Here is a 21,900-nt window from a genome sequence, read left to right on the forward strand (position 1 = left end):
TCGCCCCCAGCCCCGATGCCCCCCGGTGTCCCCCATAGGGATCAATGGGGCCGGGGGCCCCGCAGGGCCGGGGGCTGCGGGACGAGGCCCCGGGGGGCCGTGTTGGGGTGGTGGTGTAGGGCTGGGGGCTGCACGAGGCCGGCAGAGCCCCCACAGACGCAGTGTTTGCACCCAAGGGGGGCACAGTGCGGGCACGCGGGCTCCAACCCCAAAACGAACCCCCCAAACCAACTCCAACACCAAAACCAGCCCCCAAAACCACCCCCAAAACAACCCAAAAACCAGCCCCAAAAACACCCCCAAAACAACCCAAAAACCAGCCCCCAAAACCACCCCCAAAACAACCCAAAAAACAGCCCCCAAAACACCCCCAAAACAACCCAAAAACCAGCCCCCAAACCGCCCCCAAACCACCCCCAAACCAGCCCCAAAACCACCCCAAAACCAGCCCCCAAAACAATCCCAACCCCAAAACCACCCCAAAGCCAAGCCCAGCGGTGCTAGAGCTTCAGCCCCCAGCCCCTGTGTTTTTGGGGCCGTCAGCCGGGGCAGGGAGCCCTGGGAGGACGGGGAGCACCGCCAGGATGGCTCATGGGGGAAAGGAGGCGCTGACAGGGGCCGGGCCTCAGAGCCCGGGTGGCTGCCCCAAAACCTGGCCCCGTCCCCCCCCAGCCCAGGCCCGGCTCCCGGGGGGGCTCCGGTAAAAAGCAGCGGGGTCCCCGCTCGCCCTGCGCTGCCCCTCGCCCCCCTGCGAAGAAACCCTTCAAGCCCGGTCCGATTTTTTTTTTTTTTCCTTTTAATGCAAAAAATAGCCAAACACATCTGCCGCCCCCCCGCCCACCCCCCTCCCCAGGTGTGTTTCCTTTGCTGTTGTTTTTTGCTTAATATTTCCAGCCAAGCAGCTCCCCCCCACCCCCCCAAACCTCCCAAACCTCCGCAGCTCTACCGGCGCCCCCCCGGCTCCCCCCCTTTTTTCCCCCTGGGGGTCCCCGAGGGCAGGAGGGACCCCGGAGGGGCGCTCGATGACTTCAGCGCCCGTGCCAGCTCTAATCCTGCGGAGAGATCCTAGGAAGAAAGAAGAAACAATAGAAAAATAAAACCACCAGACGAGTAGCGACAAGCAGGGAGCAGCCCCGGCACGCAGCGTAAACGGGAGGCGCCCCCGATCCGGAGTCCGGCTCTCCTGGGAAGCGACAGCACGACATGCTTTGTACACCCCGCCGGCACGCGGGGAGGCTGCGGGACGAAGCTCGAGCTGCTCTTTTTTTTTTTTTTTTGTCTTTACGCACCAGGCTGAAGGGATCTCGGAGTCTCCAAGCGGCGGTGGTTGCGGCACCGAGCCCGGCCAGGCGGGGAAAAGGGAAGGGGGAAAAGTGCTGCGGGGAGAGAGCGGGTCCGGGGCTTGGCAGCTGGCAAACGGGGACACGGGAAGGGAGAGCAAAGAAATACAAACAAAAAAAAAATTAGAGATATAAAAACCAACTGGTGTGGAGGAGGAGGAGAATACGGACAGCGAAGTCGGGGTTGCTGTCTTCTTCCCCAAAGCAAAAATAAGAATTAAAAAAAAAAATCCCAGTTGCGGTGACAGTGAAGAGTCCAGCAGAATTCCCTTCCCTGGGCAAAAAAAAAATAAAAATACAAATGAGGTACCTGTTCCACCCCATAGCCATCGCCCCTTCCCACAGTCCCATCAAGCTCCAGCCACTGGTTATTGTCTCTCTGAAATAAAACCGCCCGGGCCGCGGCAGGCCCGGGGGGGAAGCACCATGCCCGCGGCGGGGCCGCAGCGCGCTCAGCGTCGGGAGCCCCGGCCTGGTTCCTCCCGGCCGGGTTGTTCAGCAGAGATCCAGTCTCTCCTCGGCCCTGCAGACAGGCAGGATTGTTCAGTGCTCCACGGAGACGGAGCCTTTTCCAGGTCTCGCGTGTTTCTCCAGCTTTTTTTGTTTGTTTGTTTTAAAAAAAAAAATTATATATATATATATTTTATATACAGTACAATGCAAATATCCATGGAAACAAATGGGGTGGCCGGTAAGGATGCTTAACCAAAAAGCCCAAAAGAAAACGGATTCCCAGCTCTTCCCCAAACCGACGCTCGCCTTCCCCGCTAGTCCTCCAGGACCACAATCTCCACGTTATGGACCTGGTGCTGGTGGTCCTCCACGTCTCCCACCACCTTCTCCTCAGTCCTCAGCTCCGTCTCCAGGATCACCGCCTTGCCCTCCGCCTCGTCCGCGTCCGCCTCGGGGTCCGGCGCCGGGTCGATCTCTATGATGGTCTGCCCGTCGTCCGAGGTGCCCTCCACGGCTTGGATGGTGGAGGTGAGGCCCGACTCCATGGCCACCAGTTCCACGGGGTTCACCACGGCCGCCACGTTGGCCAAGGCGCCGCTGTCCTGCATGGCCGCCGAGCTGAGCAGCGCCAGGCTGGAGGACGGGTGGAGGGTCACCGTGTCGGAGGAGCTGGTCTTGGACGAGGACACCACGGTGGCGTATCGGAAGAGCTGGGAGCCGGACGGCAAGGTGTGGACGGTCACCGGGCTGGAGCCTTGGCTAATGGTGGCCACCGGGATGTTGCCCACGGAGAACTGCTGTCCGACGGGCGCGATAGCGATGGGCGAGATGACGGTGAACTGAGGCTGCTGGATGGGGGTGGAGGGGCTGAGGACGGTGGCGGAGGCCGGGCGCTGCAGCCGGGGTCTCTTGGGGGGTTTGGGGGCGCTGACGGGCATCAGCACCACGTTCTGGATGGTTTGGGACTTCGCCTTCTGGTCCTTGGCGAGTTTCTTCTGCTCCTCCAGCTGCCGCTCCAGGTCTGCAAAGAGAGGGTGTAAGCGGTGCGCGGGGCTGGGGGCAGCGGGCTGGGAGCTCCCAGGACTCGAGGGCTACACGAGCAGCCGCTACAGCCCACGTCTGCGGCAGCAGGACCCCAACCGCTCCCTCTAGCATTGCGCTCAGGACCAAATTGTGCCAAGGGAACAGACCCGGGTCCTTGTTCTGCACCTTTGCCAGCAGGCAGTGCCCGCACGAGGAACACGCAGTGCCCTACAGCACTCAGCTGCTTCCTTTATCCTCCCGCTGCCGAGAAGATGGGAACTTTGCTCCCCAGGTGAAACCTGCCTACAAGGAGAGGACGGAGCCCCTCCGGGCAGCAGGAACAGGTTCTGGAGCCTGGCTGGGTCCCGGGAGCCTTGGACACGTGGGACAGGGACAGGACCGCCTGGGGCAGCACAAACGTCTGCCTCGACCCTCGTCCGCGTCAACGCGGGAAGCCAGAAGCAGCGCGGTAATCCCATTTACCCAGGGCAGTAGGGGACTAGGGCAGCCCAGCTAAGAACAGGTCCTACGGGGCGTGGAGAGGAGGGAGCTGCATTCAGGTCGGGTTGTTGGCTTCAGCTCAGGGGAAGCCACACGAGGCACTGGGTAGCTCGGCACCAGGACCAGCAGACAGCTCAGCACCACACAGACAGACAAGTTCATCAGCTCGGGCACAGCACCGCGCTGCCAGCAGCTCAGATGGCTGCAGCACAGCTCTCAGCCAGCAGCAGCACCGATTTGCTGACACCAACTGGATCGGGCTCCCAGCGCCAGGACCTTGGCTGCTGCAAAGGGCTCAGCCCCACTTTGGGCTGCTGAAAGCCCCCGAGCAGCTGCTCTGGGGACACGGGCGATTCCACTCAAGCCCTGGGATGGAAAGGGATCGGTGGAGGTTTGTTTTGGGGCAATCTGGAGCGAAGAAGGACCCCAATATGGTTCATTGGGGGTTACGTTGAGGGAAGGTCGCGTTGGTTCCCCAGAGCAGCAACAGGACGAGGAGCCGAGGCACTGACTCTACCTGCCAGCGCGTAAAGGAACTGCTCTTCTCCTTGCTCCGTCTGGTTTTTCCTGTTGTCCAGAACCTTCTTGACTGTGTCCATCAGGCCAAATGTGTGAGCAACGTTGTTCAAGACCGCGGCATCTGCAAGGAATGTGCAAAGGGATGAGTGCCTGGTCCCACAGGGGGCAAGGGTCTCCGTCAGGTACTCAGAAGGTGCTGTAATTACACCAAATTTTGTCTTTTGTTTTTTATAAAACCATCCGTTTTCTTCCACAAGGGCTGGCTGCCAAGGGCAGACCCAGCTCCCTCATCCTTCTGACATCCAAGAACTAAATAATCCCATTCACATGATAAAGAAAATGAAACAGAGATGTGTCACCCAAGCAGCTCAAAATTGCTGCAAATGAAAGCACAATTTGCAATCACAGAGATACAAACGAGATCTCCACCTACAAATCATCACCCCATGCTGCTGACAGTGTCATTAACATGCCAGCTCCACTGAAAGCTGTGCAAAATTTCTATTATAATCCACTGACTTCAATCACTCACAGCTTCCAAAAGCTGCCACCTACCAGACACAAAGATTTGCCAGCCCAAAGCTACTTTAGGGGGGAAAAAAAATAAAAAAAATCCTGGGTAAAACGGAGGTTGTGGTTACATGGGTGTTCTCTCAGCACGAGCGTCGACAAGAAGTGCTCTCAAGCCCTGTGCTCACGGGGCCGTGTGCTGAACTGGATTAGGGCACTGATCCAAGGTAAAAATAAGCCTCAGAAAGGGAGGGGAGCTATTTTTAACCCAGATCAGTTCCTTCATCTGGTTCAGCCCCAAAACCAGTTATTTTGGCACAAGCGAGGCCAGAACAAGAAGTGAGGGGGTAGGACCCGTTTACCGTCCACTGTCATGGAAAAAAAGTGTTTGAATGGCTCTGGTCCGCTGGGAGAATCTGCTCCAATGAGCACCAGGAGCTGGGGACGGTCGCCCCGTGGCCTTGGCACGCGGCTCCCTTTGGAGCATCCTTCCCCACCGCAGAGGCTCCGGCTCACGACCCACCTGTCATTTGGAAGGGAGACTGGCCCAGCCTCTGCTGGACGCCTCTCAGCACTTCTTCTATCTCCTTCTGGATGTTGCACACAACCTCCTCCATCAGCCCCACGTCAGCGATTCCCTTCCAGAACATCAGCGTGTCCTCTGGCACGGGGAGAGGGAAGGAGAAGTCAGCAGGCGCGAGCATCAGTGGGCATTTCCCCACAAGGCGACCTTAAACCTACGCCATGTGCAGCAAGAGAAACTTTGCAAGATGACTTCTGATTTGGCCGTTGGGGTGGATGTGACATGCAAAAAAAAACAACACACCAAACCAAACCAAACCAAACCCCAAAGAAACAAAAATAGATCCAGGAAGCAAGGCAGCAACAAGTTTTCAAGCAGCACCATGACCTCCAAGGCAACGTTTCGCTGTTTCTCTTCATCCTCCCGAGACACAGAGCTTAAAATCTTTGAGGAAATTCTGCCTGAGCTTCTGTACTGACCCTGGGAGGGAAAGCAAGGCGCCACAGCCAGAGAAACACAGCCCAGAGGGCTGCCAGGGTACTGACACGGGCTGCTAACCACGCTGATGGTTTCAGCCTAGCTCCAGGCTGGCGGACATTTACGTACTTCAAATAAACTAAAAACCAAACAGCCCTCACCGTAACTAGTAGCAACTAGTTACTAGCTCCAAGGAATCAGCCCCAAGGCCAGGGCTGAAGCCCCCAGCAGCAGCAGGGAGCTCTGCACGCCCGCGAAATGCTGGGATGGCTCCGGGGCTGTGGGGCAGCGCCGCCACTGCCTCTGCTCCTGGGTTTTCCATCTTTGCGTCGTAGCAGGCGGGCAGAGGGGGAGAAGACGCCCGAGGAGCTTACCCGAGATCTCGTCTGTGTCCTTTTTCATGCCTTCCTCAGTGGCCATGGTGACGGCAGCTGTCAGCGCCGAGTTCCACTCGATCCCCTCCTCCATGCTCTCCTCCGACAGCGCGATCTGGGTGATGCTCCCTGCCAGACAGACGGCGTCAGCCCTCCCCGCAGCGCCAGCCCCGAATCCCTGCCTTACTTTCCGCCCCCTCACCCCTCTCCGGCTCTCTTCCACTCTCATGGTCAGGCTGTTTTTGCCTGGCTTCTTTAAAGAAAATCAGCTAAGAGCAATCGATGCTGCTTCTCGTCGGGGCCGTGATGGGCTCTGGGGCTTCTGGAGGGAGAACCACGTACCCTCCAAAAACCAAACCAGAGCTCTGGCCTAAAATTAAAAGAAAGGGATCAGGATAAAGAAGTGGGGAGCAAACAAGTCTCAGCCCAGCCACCTTTTTCCCCCTGTATCACCATCATCAGAGATGCTCTAAGCTCTCAGGAAGCGACACGATCCAGGTCCATGCTAAATGGAAACAAATCCAACTTGATCCTAATTTTCTGGATCCAACTTGGGACACCTAAGCCAATGTTCAGCCACTGTAAGGTTTTCTCATGTAGCCACGGTGCTTTCCAGGAGATTCTCCTTAGCCTACGGACACCTCTGCCATCTCACCCGCCCAGGGCCTTATAGAGAAGTAACGTGCCCGGCTGAACGATGGGGGTACAACCGGGAGCATTCTTCTCCTTTGCCCTCTGCAAAGAGATCGCTCTCTGCTCTGAAGCATGGGATTAGCTGAGAATTTGTAGCTGGAGTGACCGTCAAATCACGCCTTCAGCCATCGTGCCCCATCTGCTGACGTCCAGGTGGCGCGGAACAGAGGAAGAGGTCAGCATGCCTGGACCCGTTACTATTAGCCTTTGTTATAGACCCTCTGACAGGAAACACATCAGAAAGCACTGCCCAAGCTCACGCGGGGCTCCCAGCCAAGAGGGATCCCTTCAAAGCGAGCTCCCCTGGCTCCCCAGGCTGCCTCCAGCCACTGCTGCCCACCCCGAGCTCCCTGCCCGATGCTGCGGGCAGCTCTCCGAGAGGACATAGGAAGCACCTTCCTTCCAGAAACCGGGGCAGCCTCCTGAACTGCCCTGCTACACCCGGGGAGAAGGTGGTGAGCGATGTGGGAAACCTGATTTAGGAAGCCCAGGGAAGGAGGCAGCATCGGGGGAAGCTCGTGCCGCTGCTACCTGCCTTCTTACCGTCAGCGGAGGTGGGAGTCTGCACCACGCTCTGCTGGCCCGGCACCGGCGCTCGGGCGCTGCTGATCAGCAGGTCGAACTTGGTGCTCCGGCAGGTGTTGGTGCAAACTTTGTCGTGCTGGTAGAAGTCGATTTGCCCCGAGTCCATCATCTTCCTGCGCAGGGAGGAGGGAGAGAAGCAGGCTCAGCTCAAGTCTCGGACGGGAGATGAAAGGGAGCGATCCACGTGGGAATACTGCGGCCGTGGGAAGGACGGGGGAAGGGGAACCCAGCGGCACTCTTCGCACAAAACATCTGCGGAGCTTTCAAATGGCAAGCACAAACCAACCCCCAGCTTCACACACGCGTCTCCAGCTGGGGACCAGCCCCGTTCCACCTCCACCAAGTACCACGACCCCCAGGTGAGGCCATTTCTATACAGGATGAGGAATCCTGCCCTCTACACCGGGATCTCTCCCCCACGGGTGCTGCAGGCTGCTGGCCAGGTAATGAGAGCCCCCAGGAGATCTTTTGGGGACTGCAAGGCAGGCAAAATGCCTGCTGGGGGTCCTGCAGCTGCAGCGATGAAGCCTGGAAGCTGGACACGGCGGTGGGCAGGTCACATACCTCAGCATGATTCCTCCGAGGCGAATGGCTCTCTTCCAGTCCTTTAGGGTTGACTTCCCAGCCAGGTGAACAAAATGCTTCGGGCTGATCAGCTGGTCATTGAACTGGCAAGGAGATAAGCACGGGCTCAGCAAACACAGGGGGGCAACGCTTCAGGAGGCTGGGTGAGGACACAATCCCAGCCAGGCCAGCTCACCTAAGCCCCCAGTTCTTCCCCAAAAGAGGAGCTGCTTCCCAAACCCCTACCAGCTCCGAACCCCTCAGCACAGAGCGCTTACAACCCAGCAGGGACAGTTTGCAGGACGCCAGCCAGCAGCACTCAAACCACACAGCCCCAGGCAGGAACAGCCCCAGGCAGGAACAGCTCCGAAGGCTTTTGTACAGGTCGTGAACCAAATCAGCTCCTTGCGTGAGCTGCAGTCATCTCAGAGACCATTTTGGGAGGCTCCCAGTACATGAAAGAGCCGAGCAGCATCCCGCTGACGCAGGTGAGCACTCGGACGTCCGCCTGCCCTGCCCCAGTGACCGAGCTCCCGCTGAGGGTCTCAGCAGAGCGCTCTCGCCGCAGCAGCGCCCCGGGACGCAGCCTCAGAGCACCAGCTGTTGCTTTAGCACATTGTCAAGTGGAAAAAGGTAACGGCAACATCCCTCTTCTCGATGCAGCCTGCTCCCGGAGGAAGTGACAGGCGCGGAACACCAGGACGCCGAGGGAAAGAGACAGGGAAGAAAAGCTCTGGCAGATCTCACTACGCATCCCTGCCTGCCTTCAGCTCCACGTCCCTCGCCGTGTGCCAAACACGGCTCTGCTTTAGGCAGCAACCAAGAGCAGCGCTGAAATGTAAGGTGGGTGAGAGGCCTTCCCCCTTAACCCGCTCTTCCCTTCCTTCTCCCCATGCTAAAACCAACGCCAGCATTAACAGTCCGGCACGCTGCAAAGATGAAGTCACTCAGCTCCAGGACAGGGCTCAGACGAAACACAACAAGTAAGGAAGTCCTGCGGAGGTAAAGCGCCAGACCCGGGGAGCGGAGAAGAAATCTGCTGTGAAAACTCTCCTACCTTCACACACTTGACATTAATTCCCGGACAGACAAACTTCTTCCAGAGCAGGATGGCTTTGCTCTCCCCGCAGGTGATGGGGTAGGCGATCTCGATTTCCTCGTTTGTTTCAATGGTGCTGGGGTCTGAGGGAGAAAAGGCAAAAATGAAATTTGCCCCCCGAGAGGCTCAGATCCTACCAAGCGCGAGCTGAGAGCTCACAAGCTGAAGACCTACGCTCAGGAAACCGCAAGAAGGGCCGTTCCTAGCTCAGGACCTGACCTCTTTCAGCCTTTTCCAGTTACTGCTCTAGCCCTACTGCTCTACCAGAAAAAGCAAATCTGCTTTTTAATAGAGCAGCACTCAGAACGAAGCTCATCGGTTAGGAGAACGTGGGATCGGAAACCCAACACATCTCTAAGGGGGGGGTCAAGGAGAACAACCACCACTTTGAGGAAAAAAAATTCAGAACACATTTCACAGCTTTCTCGGAGCTCTGGCGTCTCCCTAGCAGAGAGATCAGCCATTTACTCCCCATATATTCTCTGCACGTGCCGAGTTTTTGCTAATATTGCCAAAAGACCCGCGCCCACGCAGGAAGCAGAACACTAGTTACGATTTAGTGGCAGCACCTAACGAGAGGACACTTTATGAGCCCTCGTATTGCTCAGGGTGGCAGGGAGCACGTGGGGCCAGCCCGCTCAGTCCTTCTGAACGCTCAGCCCAAATCTCGAAGGGTTTGGATCCCCAAAGAACCAGCAACCGGAGCCCGACGTTCAGGACCCCGTCGGGAGCCCTTCCCGCTCGCTGCAGGAGAACCAGGACCTCACCTCCAGGCCTCTGAGCCCGAGCAGACTTAGTCCGGAGCACCCCCAGCCCCCGCACCCACACCCGTGACGACAGCCCGGGGGGATGGCACCCACGGGGGCAGAGCCGGAGGGAAGCCCCCCAGCCCACAGACACCAGCTCGGCGGCGACCGGCCCTGCGGAGGGGGAATAACGCCCCCGCCGAGCAGCAACTCACCGAGCCCTTCTTCCAGCTTGTGGATGGTGTGCGTTTCGACGGCCACCACGGCGGCGCTGGCCTCCGAGCCCTCTTGGTAAATCCTGTCGTGAAAGTGCCCACGAGTAAAGAAACCGCAGGCGGCACGGCGGATTAAGCTTCACGGCGCGGGGTTAAAAATCCCCCGCGTTCCTTTCTCGCCCGTCCTCGAGGGACGCGCGCGTCGCTTGACAGCTGAGCCGCGGACATTTTTTGGCACGTACAAAATCTGATAAACGGTCCCGGGGGGCTGGAGCAGGCAGAGGCGCTGCCATCGCACCGAGGCTGCCGGTGCCACCGGAGCGGCTCCGCAGGACGCTTCCCCCAGCCTCTCTCCCTTTGATTTCTGACACCAGCAGCCGCCCGCAACAACAGGAAGCGGAGCTCAATGACCCAGGATTTCCCTTCCCTCCTGCGTGACATTCTGCAGCATCGGGCGACTTCCCCCGGGCGATCGGGCAGGGAAGAGCCGTTGTCAGGCCTGCAGCAACCCCCTGCAAACATCGCCGAGCCGGAGCCGCCACGTTTACGCCCCGCAGCTGTTCAGGATGAAGCGCCCAGCGGCAGCTGCTGCTTCGGGGGACCGCGAGGCTTCCCTCCAACATCCCAGCGGATTTGGGAGGATAACTAAAAACCCCGGGTGCCCGCAGGCACGAAGGCAGCCTCGCAGGCTGTGTGGCGCAGCCCCTCAGGGGAATCGGCTGCGGTTTGACAAAATCCCACCCGGGGAAGGGCGCGGGGGGCTCGCCCCACGTCCTCCCCGCGTGGCGCAGGGCGCAGCGACCGGCATCCTGCGGCTCCGCAGGACGGCTCCGGCCCTCGGGAGCCCCGTGACGGTGACACACACAAAAGCTTCCCCGAGTTACGCCCGGGGAGGCTTCAGCCGGGGTTATTTGCCTCAAATAAAACCGCCGCGGGGCTGCGAGGCGCAGCCCCCAGACCCCCCCCCCCCCCTCCCGCCGCCCCTCGGTGTCCGACTCACCCCTGCTGCACGGGCTGGAGCTGCAGGATCACTTGGGTCTTGGTATCCTCCGGGTTCTCCCCTTCGTTGCCGTCACTTGGTACAACCACCACATCGCCCACAGGGACGCTCACCTCGGCGTTCGCCATCTCTCACATGAAGCCCGGCGGCGGGGTGCCGGGGCGCTGCAGAGGGCAAGCAGAGGCAGGGCTGCACCGCGGGAGGGGGAAACGCCGCGGCAGCGCGCGGGCATCGTCCCCCGGTCCCGCTGCAGCAAACGGCACGGCTCCGGGCTGCCCGAGCGGCTCTCGGGCTCCCGAGGCGGCAGCAGGCGGTTTAAATTCGCCACCAGGGAGGCGGCAGGTGCCCGCACGTCCTCCCCAGAGGGGATCTCGCTCCTCGCCTGCCGATCGCGGCGGCTACGAGCACCTCGTCTGGCGACGCCGTGCCGGCAGGCTCAGGTCCCCCCCCGCCCCCAGCGCCCTCTCGCTGGTAACTTTCCGAGCCGGCACAGCCAGAGGCCGAGTGAGGCCGTGTGTGAGGTTGTGGCAGCACCAAGAGGGCGCAGGGAGGAAGGATCCCGAGGCAGAGCTTCTCCCCCCCGGCCGGGGCAGGCTCCAATCGCCCCCTGACGCGAACCTGCCTGGGACGGATCCTTCCCGCAGCCCCCGAGCCGCAGAGCGGCCGTGCTGGAGGCACAGGGCCACGGAGGGCGCGCAGTGCTGCTGTGAGCGGTGCGGGTACCGCCGTGCCCCTAGGGCTGGTTTCACAGGGCTATGCAGGGGAGCACAGAGGTGGTTCTGTCCGCTAAAGCGCGGGATGAAATCGGCCCCGGGATGGACCCGGCCCTGGCCCTGGGACGGGCTCGGCCCCGGGATGGATTCGGCCCCGGGTGCCAGGCGCTCGGCCCAGGCTCATCCTCGCAGCCCTACAAAGCGCCCCGAGCCCCCGCCGGCCTCCCCAGCCCCGTCCAGCTCCTGCCCGGGGCTGAAGGCGGCGCCTGGGGGAAGCGGCTGCGGTGAGCACGGACCCGTTGGAGGCCGGCGGGACAAGCGAGGCCGGAGCGAGGCCAGAACCAGAGTGAGAGCGGGGTGAGGCTGGAGCCAGAGTGAGACCAGAGCGAGGCCAGAACCAGAGCGAGGCCAGAGCAGGAGTGAGAGCGGGGTGAGGCCGGAGTGAGGCCGGAGCGAGGCCTGAACCGGAGTGAGACCAGAACCAGAGCAAGATCAGAACCGGAGCGAGGCCAGAACCGGAGCGAGGCCAGAACCGGAGCGAGGCTGCCCATGGGACGTGGTGCAGGGGGCACCTCCCCGGCCTGGGGGCCACCTCCTCGCCCCTGTCCCCATCCCCTCGCCCTGTCCCTGTCCCCTCGCCCCCATCCCAAGCCCAGGGGGGCTGCCAAGGCCTGGGGGGGGCTGAACCGGGGCGGGGGGGGCAGCGAGCAGAGCCCGGTGCTGCAGAGCCACGACCCCAACGGGCCCGGGGGGGGCTCCCCGGGGTAACGGGGGCTCGGGGGCCGAGCACCGGGCCAGGCCCCGGGCGGTGACAGCGGGGGGGTTCCCCCCCCCCCTCCCCTCAGGCCCCACCCGGGGGGGGGCCGAGCCCGGTGCCCCCGCGGCGCGCGGCGGGGGGCGTGGCCGCCCGGGGGAGGGGGCGTGGCCTCCGCGCTCCCCCCTCCCCTCCCCGCTCCCCCCCCCCCCCGCAGGCGGACGCAGCAGCGCAATCCCCCCCCCCGCCCCCCCGCCCCCCCCCCCCGCGGCGCGCGCGGCACGTACGGCGGCACGCTCGCGCGCGCGGAGGGGGGGGGGGGAGCGCCCCCCTCCCCGCCCCGCCCCGCCCCGTCGCGCCGCGGCCGCCGCCGCCGCCGCCGCCGCCGCCGCCGCCGGGGCCTGGCCCCTGCCGGCTCCCGTAGCGCGGCGCCGGCCCGGCCCTTACCGTCGCCGAGCGGCCGAGTCCGGGGGTTGGGAGAGCCGGGGGGGGAGGGGAGCCGGGGGGGGGGGAGAGCGGGGCCGGGCAGGAGCCGAGCATGCGCAGTGCCCGCCGCGGCCTCGGCCGCCAGCACTTCCGGCCGCCGCCTGGCTTAAAGGGGCCGCAGCCTCCCCGCAGCTCGGTTGCCTTCACCGGGAGGGGCCGCACCGCGGAGCAGCCCCCCCCCCCCCCCCCCCGCCGGTGGCGGGTCCGTGCCGTGCCCGCCGCCCTCAGCACCCCCCCACCCCCACCCCCGGCTCCGTTTCGTTTCCCCCCCTTCGGCGAACCCCGCGGGGCATCCGCGGCTGAGCGGCGGCGCGGCCGGCCAATAGCGGCGCGGGGCCGGGCGGCGGCAGCCAATGGGAGCGGCGCGGGGGCGGGGCGAGGCGGCCCCGGCGGCGGGGCCGGACCCGGTGGCGGCGGCGGGGCCGGGGCCGTGCCGAGGATGCGGGCGGGCGGCGGCGGCGGCGGCGGCGGGGGGGGGGCGCTGGGGTTGGCGCTGGCGCTGCTCCGCCGCTGCCTCCTGCTGGGCCCGCTGGGGCTGCGGCCGGCCGGCGGCCAGGACGGTGAGTGCGGGGCGCCGGGACCGGGATGGGCGCCGGGACCGGCACCGGGAACCCCCCCCCCCCCGCCCCCCCCCGGTTCTTTGCGCGTAACGGGGCCGCGGCACCGCGGTGCCCGCGCGGCCCCCCCCCCCCGGGCCCTTCGGGTTTTGGGGGGGAAACTGGGGGTTTGGGGGGAGAAAGTGCCTTTTTGGGGGGCGAAAGTGAGGTTTTGGGGCAAAAAACGGGGTTTTGGGGGTTTTTGGTGTTTGTTTTTGTTTTTTACGGGGGGGGGGGGGGTGACGGCACCCGTCGGTGTCCCCGGCACCGGCTTCACCCTTAGGGGCAGCGGTGGCCCTAAGGGGTTTGGGCTCCCGGTCCCCTCCCTGCGACGTGCCCGGGATGCTCCGAGGGGGCTTTGGGTAACGGGACGGGGCCCCGGTGTCCCCCCCCCCCCCCCCCGCGGTGTCTGTCCCCCCCCGGTGTCCCCCCCCGCGTCCCCCCCGTCCCATCTTCCCGAATCTCCCTGGCTCCCCAGGCGGGACGTCACGGAGCCGAAGTTCCCGGACACCCCCGGGCGTCCCGAGTCCTTTTTTTTTTAATTAATTCCTATTAATTGAATGAAAATCAGCACAAAAACGGCACCGGGGGGGGCACCCAAGCCCCTGTGTCCCCCCCCCCCCCCCCCCCCCCCGAACTCGGCTGCCAGCGTCCTCCCCGCGGATCCCAACCACCCCGCCTGTCCTCACCCCAAAACACCCCAAAATCCCACAGCAGCTCTGGGGGGGGGGGACGGGACAGGGACACGGGGGGGGGGGGGGGGGGGGGGGGCACAGATTTCCCGGCGGGTCGGATCCTGCCCAGCCCCGGGAGGCTGCCAGAGGGCCCCGCAACCCGCTCCCCCCCCTCCCCCCGGTGGCCGCGCTTTGGCCGCCGTCCCGTCCCCGGGGGGGTCCGGAGCTTCCGCCATCCGGTGCCCCCCCCCCGCCCCCCCCCCCTTGTCCTTTCCTTCCCTTTCCCCACGGGATTTTTCCCCGGCGCCGCTTTGTGCCGTCTCCTGGTGACGGAGCCAAGGCAGGGGCGGTGATGCTGTGACCCCCCCCCCCCCTTCTTTTCACGTCCCCCCCCCCCCCCCTGTTGGGGTTTCGCTCGGGGTCTTTGCACTGCCGGCCACGGCCGTGGCTTCGCTGGCTTTTTGGGACAAGATTCCTGCAGTTTGGTTAACCCCCTCGGACAAAAACTCCCCCCCCCCCCCCCCCCCACCAAACCCTTTAAAATCTGCATTTTTGGGATATTGCCCCGTATCCGGGGGCGGCGAGGCCAGAAAAAAACCCCCTTTGTGGCGGGTGCCCACCGTGACCCCCCCCTCCCCCCCGGGGACATGGGGGGCACGCAGCTGCTCGGTGCTGTGCGCCCCTGCGGGGTTCTTCCCCCAAATCCCCCCCCCCCAAATCCCCCCCCAGATTGGCCTGGGCTAGCGAAGGGGTGGTGTGGGTGTCTGGGGGGGGGGTCACGGGGGAAACTGAGGCTGCCGTGACCCTGGGGCCTGTCCCCGGGGAATTTGCTGCTTTTTATATGGCCGGAAAATCGACCAAAAACTGTGATTTTTTTTTTTTTTTTTCCCAAAAAGGAAAACATTTTGGGGGGGTGGGCGCGGGTACCGGCGGGGCGTCCCCGGCCCCAGGGAGCTGGTGCTGGGCTGCGCTTGGTGGGGAACCTTGGGGAAACTGAGGCACGGGGCCCCGGAGAGCACAGCTCCCCCTGTTTTGGGGCTCGCGGTGATCCCGGGGCGGGGGGGGGAGGATTCTTTTGGCTCTTTGGGGGGCCCCGCTGAGCTCCCCCCCCCCCCCCCCCCCCCCCTTTTTATCTCTCCGCAGGGGACGGCTGCGGCCACACGGTGCTGACGGCGCGCAGCGGGACGCTGAGCTCCAGGAACTACCCGGGCACGTACCCCAACCACACGGCCTGTCGCTGGCGGCTGCGCGCCCCCCCCGGCACCTCCCTCATCCTCGTCTTCGGGGACGTCGACCTGGAGCCCTCGGAGAGCTGCGCCCGCAGCTCCCTGCTGCTCGCCGACCCCGAGAGCGGAGCCACCTACGGTACGGGACGGGGGGACACCGAGGCAGCGCCGCCCCGGGGGCTGAGGGGGGGGGGGGGGCACGGACGGCAGATTTGGGAAGTCCCGGTTAAGGAGGAGATGGGGGAAATTGGGCTTTTTGCCCCGTTTTCGTGCCGAGGAAGGGGGTGGCCGAGGCGGCGCGCCGGGGGGGGGGGGGGGTCGTGGCCCCACTGGGGTGCGACCACAGCTGTGGGGCGGGAAGGAGCCGGTGTAAATCCCCCCCCCCCCCCCCCCCCCCATGTTCCCGGGGCTGGGATTTTTGCCCGTTTCCCCCGATTTCTCACTCTTTTCACCCGCATCCCCCAGGGTTGGCACCCACGGGGGTGGCACCACGTGAGCTCCCCGGTCCCCAAGCCCTCCGCTGCCCGGCGTGGCCTCGGGGACGCGTCCATCCCTGGTCCCCAAAGCCCGTGTGCCCCGAGGTGGGGGACCCCCAGCCCCCGGCGTTTTGGGGTTTGCGCTCTGTGTTCCCCCCCCCCCCGCCCGGCAGGCTGCCCCCGAGCCGCTCCCCTTGGCCGCCTGCGCCCTGCTGGGCTGTGCCCGAGCCCTGTAAATATTTAGGGGATGGTGCCGCCGCCCCAACGAGGCTTCTGCAACCCCCGGGACCGCAGCCCCTTGCTGCTTCCCCCCTCCCCCCCCACCGTGCGCACCCCAAAACCCCTTTTGGGCCTCGCTGGGGTGGGAACCGCTCGCGGCCGCCTCTGCGGGGGGGAAACCGAGGCACGGGGAGGGTGCTGGGTCTGCGCCCAGCTCCCTGCTGAAGCACCCAGGGGTTTGCGCCCGTGGGTGCCAGCTCCCTTCGGGCCACCCCCAGCCCCTTGGGGTGCCTTTGCCGTCGGGACGGGGCCAGCGCAGGGTCCCGCTGGCGTCCCCGTCCCTCGCCCGCTGGAGCCCCGGGTGCTTTTCGGGAAGAGGCTGACTCAGAGCCCGCTCCCGGCGCCCGACCGGCCCCGCGGCGAGCCCCGGCCTGACCCTGCCGCCCTCCCCCGGGGCCGCGCCGGGGTCCTGGGGACCCCTCCCCATGGGCGCTTGGTGGGGGAGGCGGCACGGGGCCGGAGGGGACCGGACCGGGGACCCTTCTCGTCGCCGTCGGGGCTCAGCGATGCCCCAAGGACCCCTCCCGCACCCGGAGCTGCGCTTTTAACCCGGGACATGGAGCCTGTGAGTTCGCGTGGGTCACACGTGGGCGCTCCGCGGGATTTAGGGGGCGGTTTCGGCGGCACCCGTGGAAAGGGCGGGGGGGGGGGGGGGCGGGGACAGGAACGAGGACAAGGACAAGGACCCGTTCCTGGGGCCGTGTGGGGCCGAGCCGTGCGTGCCAGCCCCGGCAGCGCTGACCGGCGCCCACAAGGGCCGTTGGCCTCGGCGGCTGCTCGCTGCGTCCCAGCTGGGTGTAATTAAGCAATTAAGAGTCTCCTTGGCAGACGTTTTCCAGGAAGCAGCAGGGGATTACGCAGCTGGCCGAGGTGGCGTCACCACGGGGGGGGGCCTGGTCCAGCCCTGATCCCAAACCCGGGGCTTTGGCCCCCCCCCCCCCCCTTTCCCGGTGTCACCGGTGCCTGCGGGGATGGTGACGGGCCCCCCCCCCCCCCCTCGAGCATCCTTCCCGGGGCACAGCCCCCCTGCCCGAGCCCCCCCCCCCCCCGGGGGAGGCGAAGCCCCCAGGTCCGGGTGCCCGTGCCCCCACCCCGGGGGAACCCCGATCGCCCCCCACGGCGCCGTCCCTCCCGGCAGGGCCCTACTGCAGGAACGCCGGCCCCGCCGCCTCGCGCCTGGTGACCAACTGGAGCGCCGCCACCGTCCTGTTCAGCAGCAGCAGCCACCGCTCGGGCCGAGGCCTCCTCCTGTCCTACGCCAGCTCGCAGCACCCAGGTGGGGGGGGGGGGCTCCCCTGGGGGTGCGGGGAGCTCCTCGCCCACCCCAGGGTGGCTCCCATTGCTCCGAGCTCCTGAAATAATGCCCCCCCTCCCCCCCGGGGATCCTTAGGTGGTTTTTTTGTTTTGTTTTGTTTTGTTTTTTCCCCTGCCTGGGGGCACGGGGGAGGCTGGGGGGGTGCGGGGGAGGTGATGGGGGGGGGGGGGGTGGCAGCACGAGCTGGGGACCCCCGGATCTGGGACCCCCCAGGGCAGCTGGGACCCCAGCCCGGGGCTCACTGCGGCAGCAGGACGGGCTGCGGGAGCCAGGAGACGTCGCCGCCCGTCCCCCTGACGTGGGGACCCGGGGGTGGGGGACAAAACCCGTACCAGGAGCAGGGGTTGGGAAGGGGATGGGGTGCTCCGGGGGGGGGTGGGGGCGGGCCCCCGCAGCCCCTCACCCAGGGGTGTCCCCGCCTTGCAGACGTGGTCTCCTGCTTGAAGAGAGGCACCCACCTGTCCCAGGAGCACACCAGGTGCGTGCCCCTCCCCGCTTGGTGCCCCCCAACCCGTCCCCAGCAGCGCCGCCTTGTCCCCAGCCCTCTCCCGGGGCTCGGGCTGGGCTTGCCGGGGGGGGTCCTTGCGGTGCAGCCCCAGCTCCTCTGCTGGGGGGGGGACACGACGACACATCTCGGGGCACAAAACCACCCTGGGGTGTACGCGGGGTGGCAGCCCTGACCCCCCCCTCCCCCCCCACGTTGCAGCGTGTACTGCCCTGCCGGCTGCAAGGACGTCGAGGGGGACATCTGGGGCAACGTCCGCCAGGGCTACCGGGACGTACGTACGGCGCCCCGCTCCCCCCGCAGGGTGACACCCGGGTGTCCCCAGCGCGTGGCTGGCGCCTGTCACCCCCGTCCCGCTGCCAGCGGAGGGGAGGGCACAGGCTCAGCCCCCGCTCGGAGGGGACCCGGCTGCTCTGATTCCCCCCCCCCCGCGGGTCCCCGCAGACCTCGGTGCTGTGCAAGGCGGCCGTGCACGCCGGGGTGATCGCGGACGAGACGGGCGGGCAGGTCACCCTGTCCCAGGAGAAGGGGATCACGCTCTACGAGTCCGCCTTCGCCAACGGGCTCCACTCCAAGAGGTGGGTGCGGGGGCTGCCACCCCTCAATTTCAGAGCCCCCCCCTGCCCCCCCCGGGTGGCGGTGCCAGGTTTTCGTCCCCCAAGAGCCGGAGCAGCCCCTGACGTCCCTCCCTTCGCTTCCCGCAGGGGCTCCCTGTCAGAGAAGCGTCTCCTGTTCCACAAAGGTATCTCCCATAAATTAAGCCACTCCTTTCGCCCGAAGTGGTGCCGCTGCCACCCCGCGTGGGGTCCCCAGCGTCGGCCGGGTCCCCAGCTGCCACCTCCCCTTGCAGCCTGCGGCGATGCCCTGGAGGTGGCCGCCTTCAACGCCTCGTCCTGGTGGCAGGAGGTGGACGCGCTGGGGCAGGAGCGGGGCTGGGCGGCCGAGCGGGCGGCCCTGGGCACCCCCGGCCCCTCCTGGGCGGCCGAACCCGGCGCCGAGACCGCCTGGCTGGAGCTGGACCTGGGCACCCGCAGGAACGTCACAGGTCGGTGTCCGTGGGCCGCCGGAGGGGGACAGCCGCCACCCTGGTCACTGCCTCCGTGGGACCCCCCCCCCCCCCAGCCCCGAGTGGCTGCAAATCCCCCTAAAACTCCCAGGAGCTTTTAGGCCTCCTTGGGCCGCCTCCTGCTCCAGTTACCCCGGTGCAGACGCGTCCAGGCAGCGCCCAGCCTCCCTCACGGCTCCTTCCCGTCCCCGTTTTGTCGTCCCCCCCCCCCCCCGGCCCCCCGCAGCCGTCTGTGGGACGAACGAGCCCCCCCGTTCTGCTCCCGCATCTGGTGCCAGCGGGCGCCTTTTGTTCGGCCGAGCCCGCCGCGAGCGGGGGGGGCTTTGTGCGGCGGCCGGCGGGAGGAAAATGGGGACATTGTGAGGCCGGGGGAGGAGGGAGGAATGCAGCCGGGGGGTCATCGGCTCCGCGGGGCACAGCGGGGGCCGCGGGTGTTCCGGGGCGGGGGGGGGGGGGGTAGGTTGGTGACACGCGGGGCGCATCCTGCCCGCCAGGGATCGTCACGAAGGGCTCCGAGATGTACGACTACTACGTGACGTCCTACCGCGTGTCCTCCAGCCGCGACGGGAAGAACTGGAGACCCTACAGGGGCAGCGGAGGCCAGGAGGACAAGGTGGGCGCTGGGGCGCGGGCGGCAGGGTGGGCGCGCAAGCCCCCGCCCGCAGCTCCGGGGCCATCCCTGCCGCCTCCGCCAGGTGTTTGAAGGAAACGTGGACGGCCGCGGGGAGGTCTCCAACGCCTTCATCCCCCCGATCGTGACCCGCTACCTGCGCGTCACGCCCCGCAGCTGGCACCAGCGCGTCGCCATGAAGGTGGCCCTGCTGGGCTGCCAGATGGCGCGGGTCCGCGCCCCACGGCCCTACGGTGAGCGTCCCACGGCCCGCACGTCCCCGTGGCGCACCCACGGGTGGCCCCGGCGCTGACGGCACCCACTCTGCCCCGCAGCGCCCAGCGTCCCCGAGGAGGTCCCGCTCCCCGTCCCCACCGGCCGCATGCCCGTGCCCGGTGTCGCCCTGGACCCCGAGAAGGCCGGTGGGTGCCCCGTGGGGCCGTCCCCGCTCTCGTGGGTGCCTGCGGGCACGCGCCTTCGTCTCCCAGCTCTGGCTGCCCGCCGTGGGCTCCTGGCACCCACGGGAGCCCCGTGGGCGTGGGACGTGGCACGGTGCCGACGCCACCCTCCCTCCCCAGGCTCCACGCTGCTGGTGATGCTGCTCGTCGGCGGCTTCGTCCTCCTCTGCTCCAGCCTCCTGCTGCTGGCCTTCCTCTGCCGCAGGAGGAGGTGGGTCCCGGCCGGCAGCCCCCTCCCCAAAAGCTGCGTCAGGCTGCTGGCCGTGGCCCGGGGCCAGAAGGGACGCGGCCAGCACAGGGGGGCGCGGGGCAGCCCCTCACCCTCGTCCCGCTCTCCCCTCGCAGGAAGCCAGCGGCCGAGCTGAACTGCGGGCTCGCGAAAGGTAACGGCCCCCACCCGCGGCGGGGGGGGCCCAAAGGCAGGAGGGGGGCGGCTGATTTAAGGCCCGAGCTCTCGGGCTCCTTCCTGCTCAGCCCCGGAGGCACCTCCGTCCCCGAGGGTGGCGGTGTGTGAGAGCTGGGGGCTCTGCTCTCCGCGCAGGGTACCCCAAGCTGGAGTCGAGCCCGGGGTGCTCCCTGGGGAGCCTGCCGCCCCCCGGCTCCACGCCGCCCTCCTTCCCCGCAGCGGCCCCGCTGGGAGACCTGAGCCAGCCCCCTTCGCCAGGTAACGGGGACGCGGGCGTGTGGATGGGTCCTACAGCCTGGAGGAGAGGCAGAACTAACCTGCGTACCCCCACGCTGCACCCCGGGGAGCCATCCCCCCCCCGCACCACCCCGGTGCAGCCCCCGTCCTGCGTCCTGAACCCCCCGCAAAGGGAGAAATTACTGCACTCAATACACAGGTGGTGCTGGAGGGCGCTGGGATCCCCCAGGGACGTGCTGTCCCCATGGGGTGGGTGCCCTGCCCTGAGAGGTTCTGACAGCCCTTGGGGGCCGTGCTGGTGCCCTCAGCCCCTCTGTAACCACGCACCTGAGCCCACCACCGCATGGGGCAGCCGGGGGGGGGGGGGGGGGGGCCGGGTGGGCACGGGGCCCCTGCTCCTCTGCGGGGCCGTTCCCTCCCCGCTGTCCCCAGCTGAGCTGCGGGTGTCCCCGGGGCAGAGTACGCCGAGCCGGACGTGGTGCAGGTGAGCCCCAGCAGCCAGACGGGGCCCTCCACCTTCAAACCGGCCCCGGACGAGGGCTACACGCTGCCGCTGGTCGTGAGCCACTACGCCGTGCCGGGACAGTACCACGAGTACGCCGAGCCGCTGCCGCCCGAGCCAGAATACGCCACGCCGTTCGGCGACCCCGAGCCCGTCGGCACCCGCCGGAGCCCCTGCGGCATCGCGGGGCTCCCCGGTGCCCCGGGCCTCGCCGGCTCCCCGGAATGGCCGCCGGCGGGGTACGATGCGCCCACCCTGCCGCCCGGGGAGCCCCGGGGATGCGGCGGGGCGAAGGCGGCCCCCCGAGGGGAGCTGCCCCCCGGCCCCCGTGGGGAGAGCCCCTCGCCCGAGCGTCCCCTCTCGCACGTGTACCACGAAGCCTGGTGAGGGAGCGGGGCTGTGGGGGAACGCTGATGGAGGGGAGGCTCGAGGCGCTGGGCCGGCGAGCCTCAAGGGAGGATTTTTTAAGAAAAACGCTATTTTATTTAAATATATATTATATATATATATTTATGCATATATAAAACGGTCCTCCGGATCGCGTGCCGGGGGGGCGTGGACACATGAAGGGCGCAGAGAGGTGCGGGAACGTGAAGTGGGGACAGAACGGGGGTGGGGGGGTGGAACCGAACCAACCTTCCCGACGCTCTTACGCCTGTGGGGACCCCCCCCCCACTCCCTGCGCTCTGTCCTTCACCGCGGGCCGAGGGGCGCCGGAACGGGCGGTTACCGGCGGGCCCCGCGCGCAAAAATTGTGCTCCCGAAATCTCTTGATGTCGATTCCGCGGGGGCGGCCGAGGCCCCCCCGTGCCACGCACGGCAGAAGCCCTTTTTGGGGCCGCCCCCCGCGCCGCCGCCTCCGGAAAGCGCCCGCACCCCCTCTAGCTCACGGCGAGGCCACCCTCCCCTCTGACAACAGAGACAATTCTCCCTCCTTTCCTCTTTTCTCGTCAATTTTTCCCGCTTATCTTCGTT

The 21,900-nt window shown here is 66.2% G+C and overlaps 2 protein-coding genes and 1 non-coding gene across 4 annotated transcripts; 1 reads left to right on the forward strand and 2 right to left on the reverse strand.

Annotated features, from left to right (window-relative positions):
- Window positions 1-1,814: 1,814 nt before the first annotated feature.
- GMEB1 (glucocorticoid modulatory element binding protein 1) lies at window positions 1,815-12,802 on the reverse strand. 2 transcript variants are annotated; one of them, XM_040534824.1, is made up of 10 exons: window positions 12,537-12,802; window positions 10,623-10,786; window positions 9,623-9,705; window positions 8,620-8,744; window positions 7,563-7,666; window positions 6,957-7,111; window positions 5,721-5,849; window positions 4,870-5,007; window positions 3,835-3,957; window positions 1,815-2,814 (listed from the first exon to the last, which is right to left on the reverse strand). In XM_040534824.1, the coding sequence occupies exons 2-10, from the start codon at window positions 10,748-10,750 to the stop codon at window positions 2,108-2,110; spliced, it is 1,692 nt and encodes a 563-aa protein (XP_040390758.1). In that variant the 5' UTR covers window positions 10,751-10,786; window positions 12,537-12,802; the 3' UTR covers window positions 1,815-2,107. The 2 variants fall into 2 exon arrangements, with proteins under 2 accessions (XP_040390758.1, XP_040390760.1); XM_040534826.1 differs by lacking the exon at window positions 12,537-12,802 and adding an exon at window positions 11,241-11,948.
- Window positions 11,438-21,415, forward strand: LOC121059062 (discoidin, CUB and LCCL domain-containing protein 1-like). Its single transcript, XM_040535426.1, has 16 exons — window positions 11,438-11,619; window positions 13,038-13,135; window positions 14,989-15,210; window positions 16,965-17,102; window positions 17,568-17,619; window positions 17,848-17,920; window positions 18,091-18,224; window positions 18,351-18,388; window positions 18,497-18,691; window positions 19,207-19,325; window positions 19,408-19,576; window positions 19,658-19,744; window positions 19,901-19,991; window positions 20,126-20,163; window positions 20,322-20,444; window positions 20,882-21,415. Exons 1-16 carry the CDS (start codon window positions 11,438-11,440, stop codon window positions 21,310-21,312), a joined length of 2,190 nt encoding a protein of 729 aa, XP_040391360.1. The 3' UTR covers window positions 21,313-21,415.
- Window positions 21,416-21,631: 216 nt separating this feature from the next.
- LOC121059069 lies at window positions 21,632-21,759 on the reverse strand. Its single transcript, XR_005814425.1, has one exon. It is a non-coding gene; the product is annotated as a U11 spliceosomal RNA (small nuclear RNA).
- Window positions 21,760-21,900: the final 141 nt, after the last annotated feature.

Source organism: Cygnus olor, chromosome 23, assembly GCF_009769625.2.
Source record: "Cygnus olor isolate bCygOlo1 chromosome 23, bCygOlo1.pri.v2, whole genome shotgun sequence".
NCBI lineage: Eukaryota > Metazoa > Chordata > Aves > Anseriformes > Anatidae > Cygnus > Cygnus olor.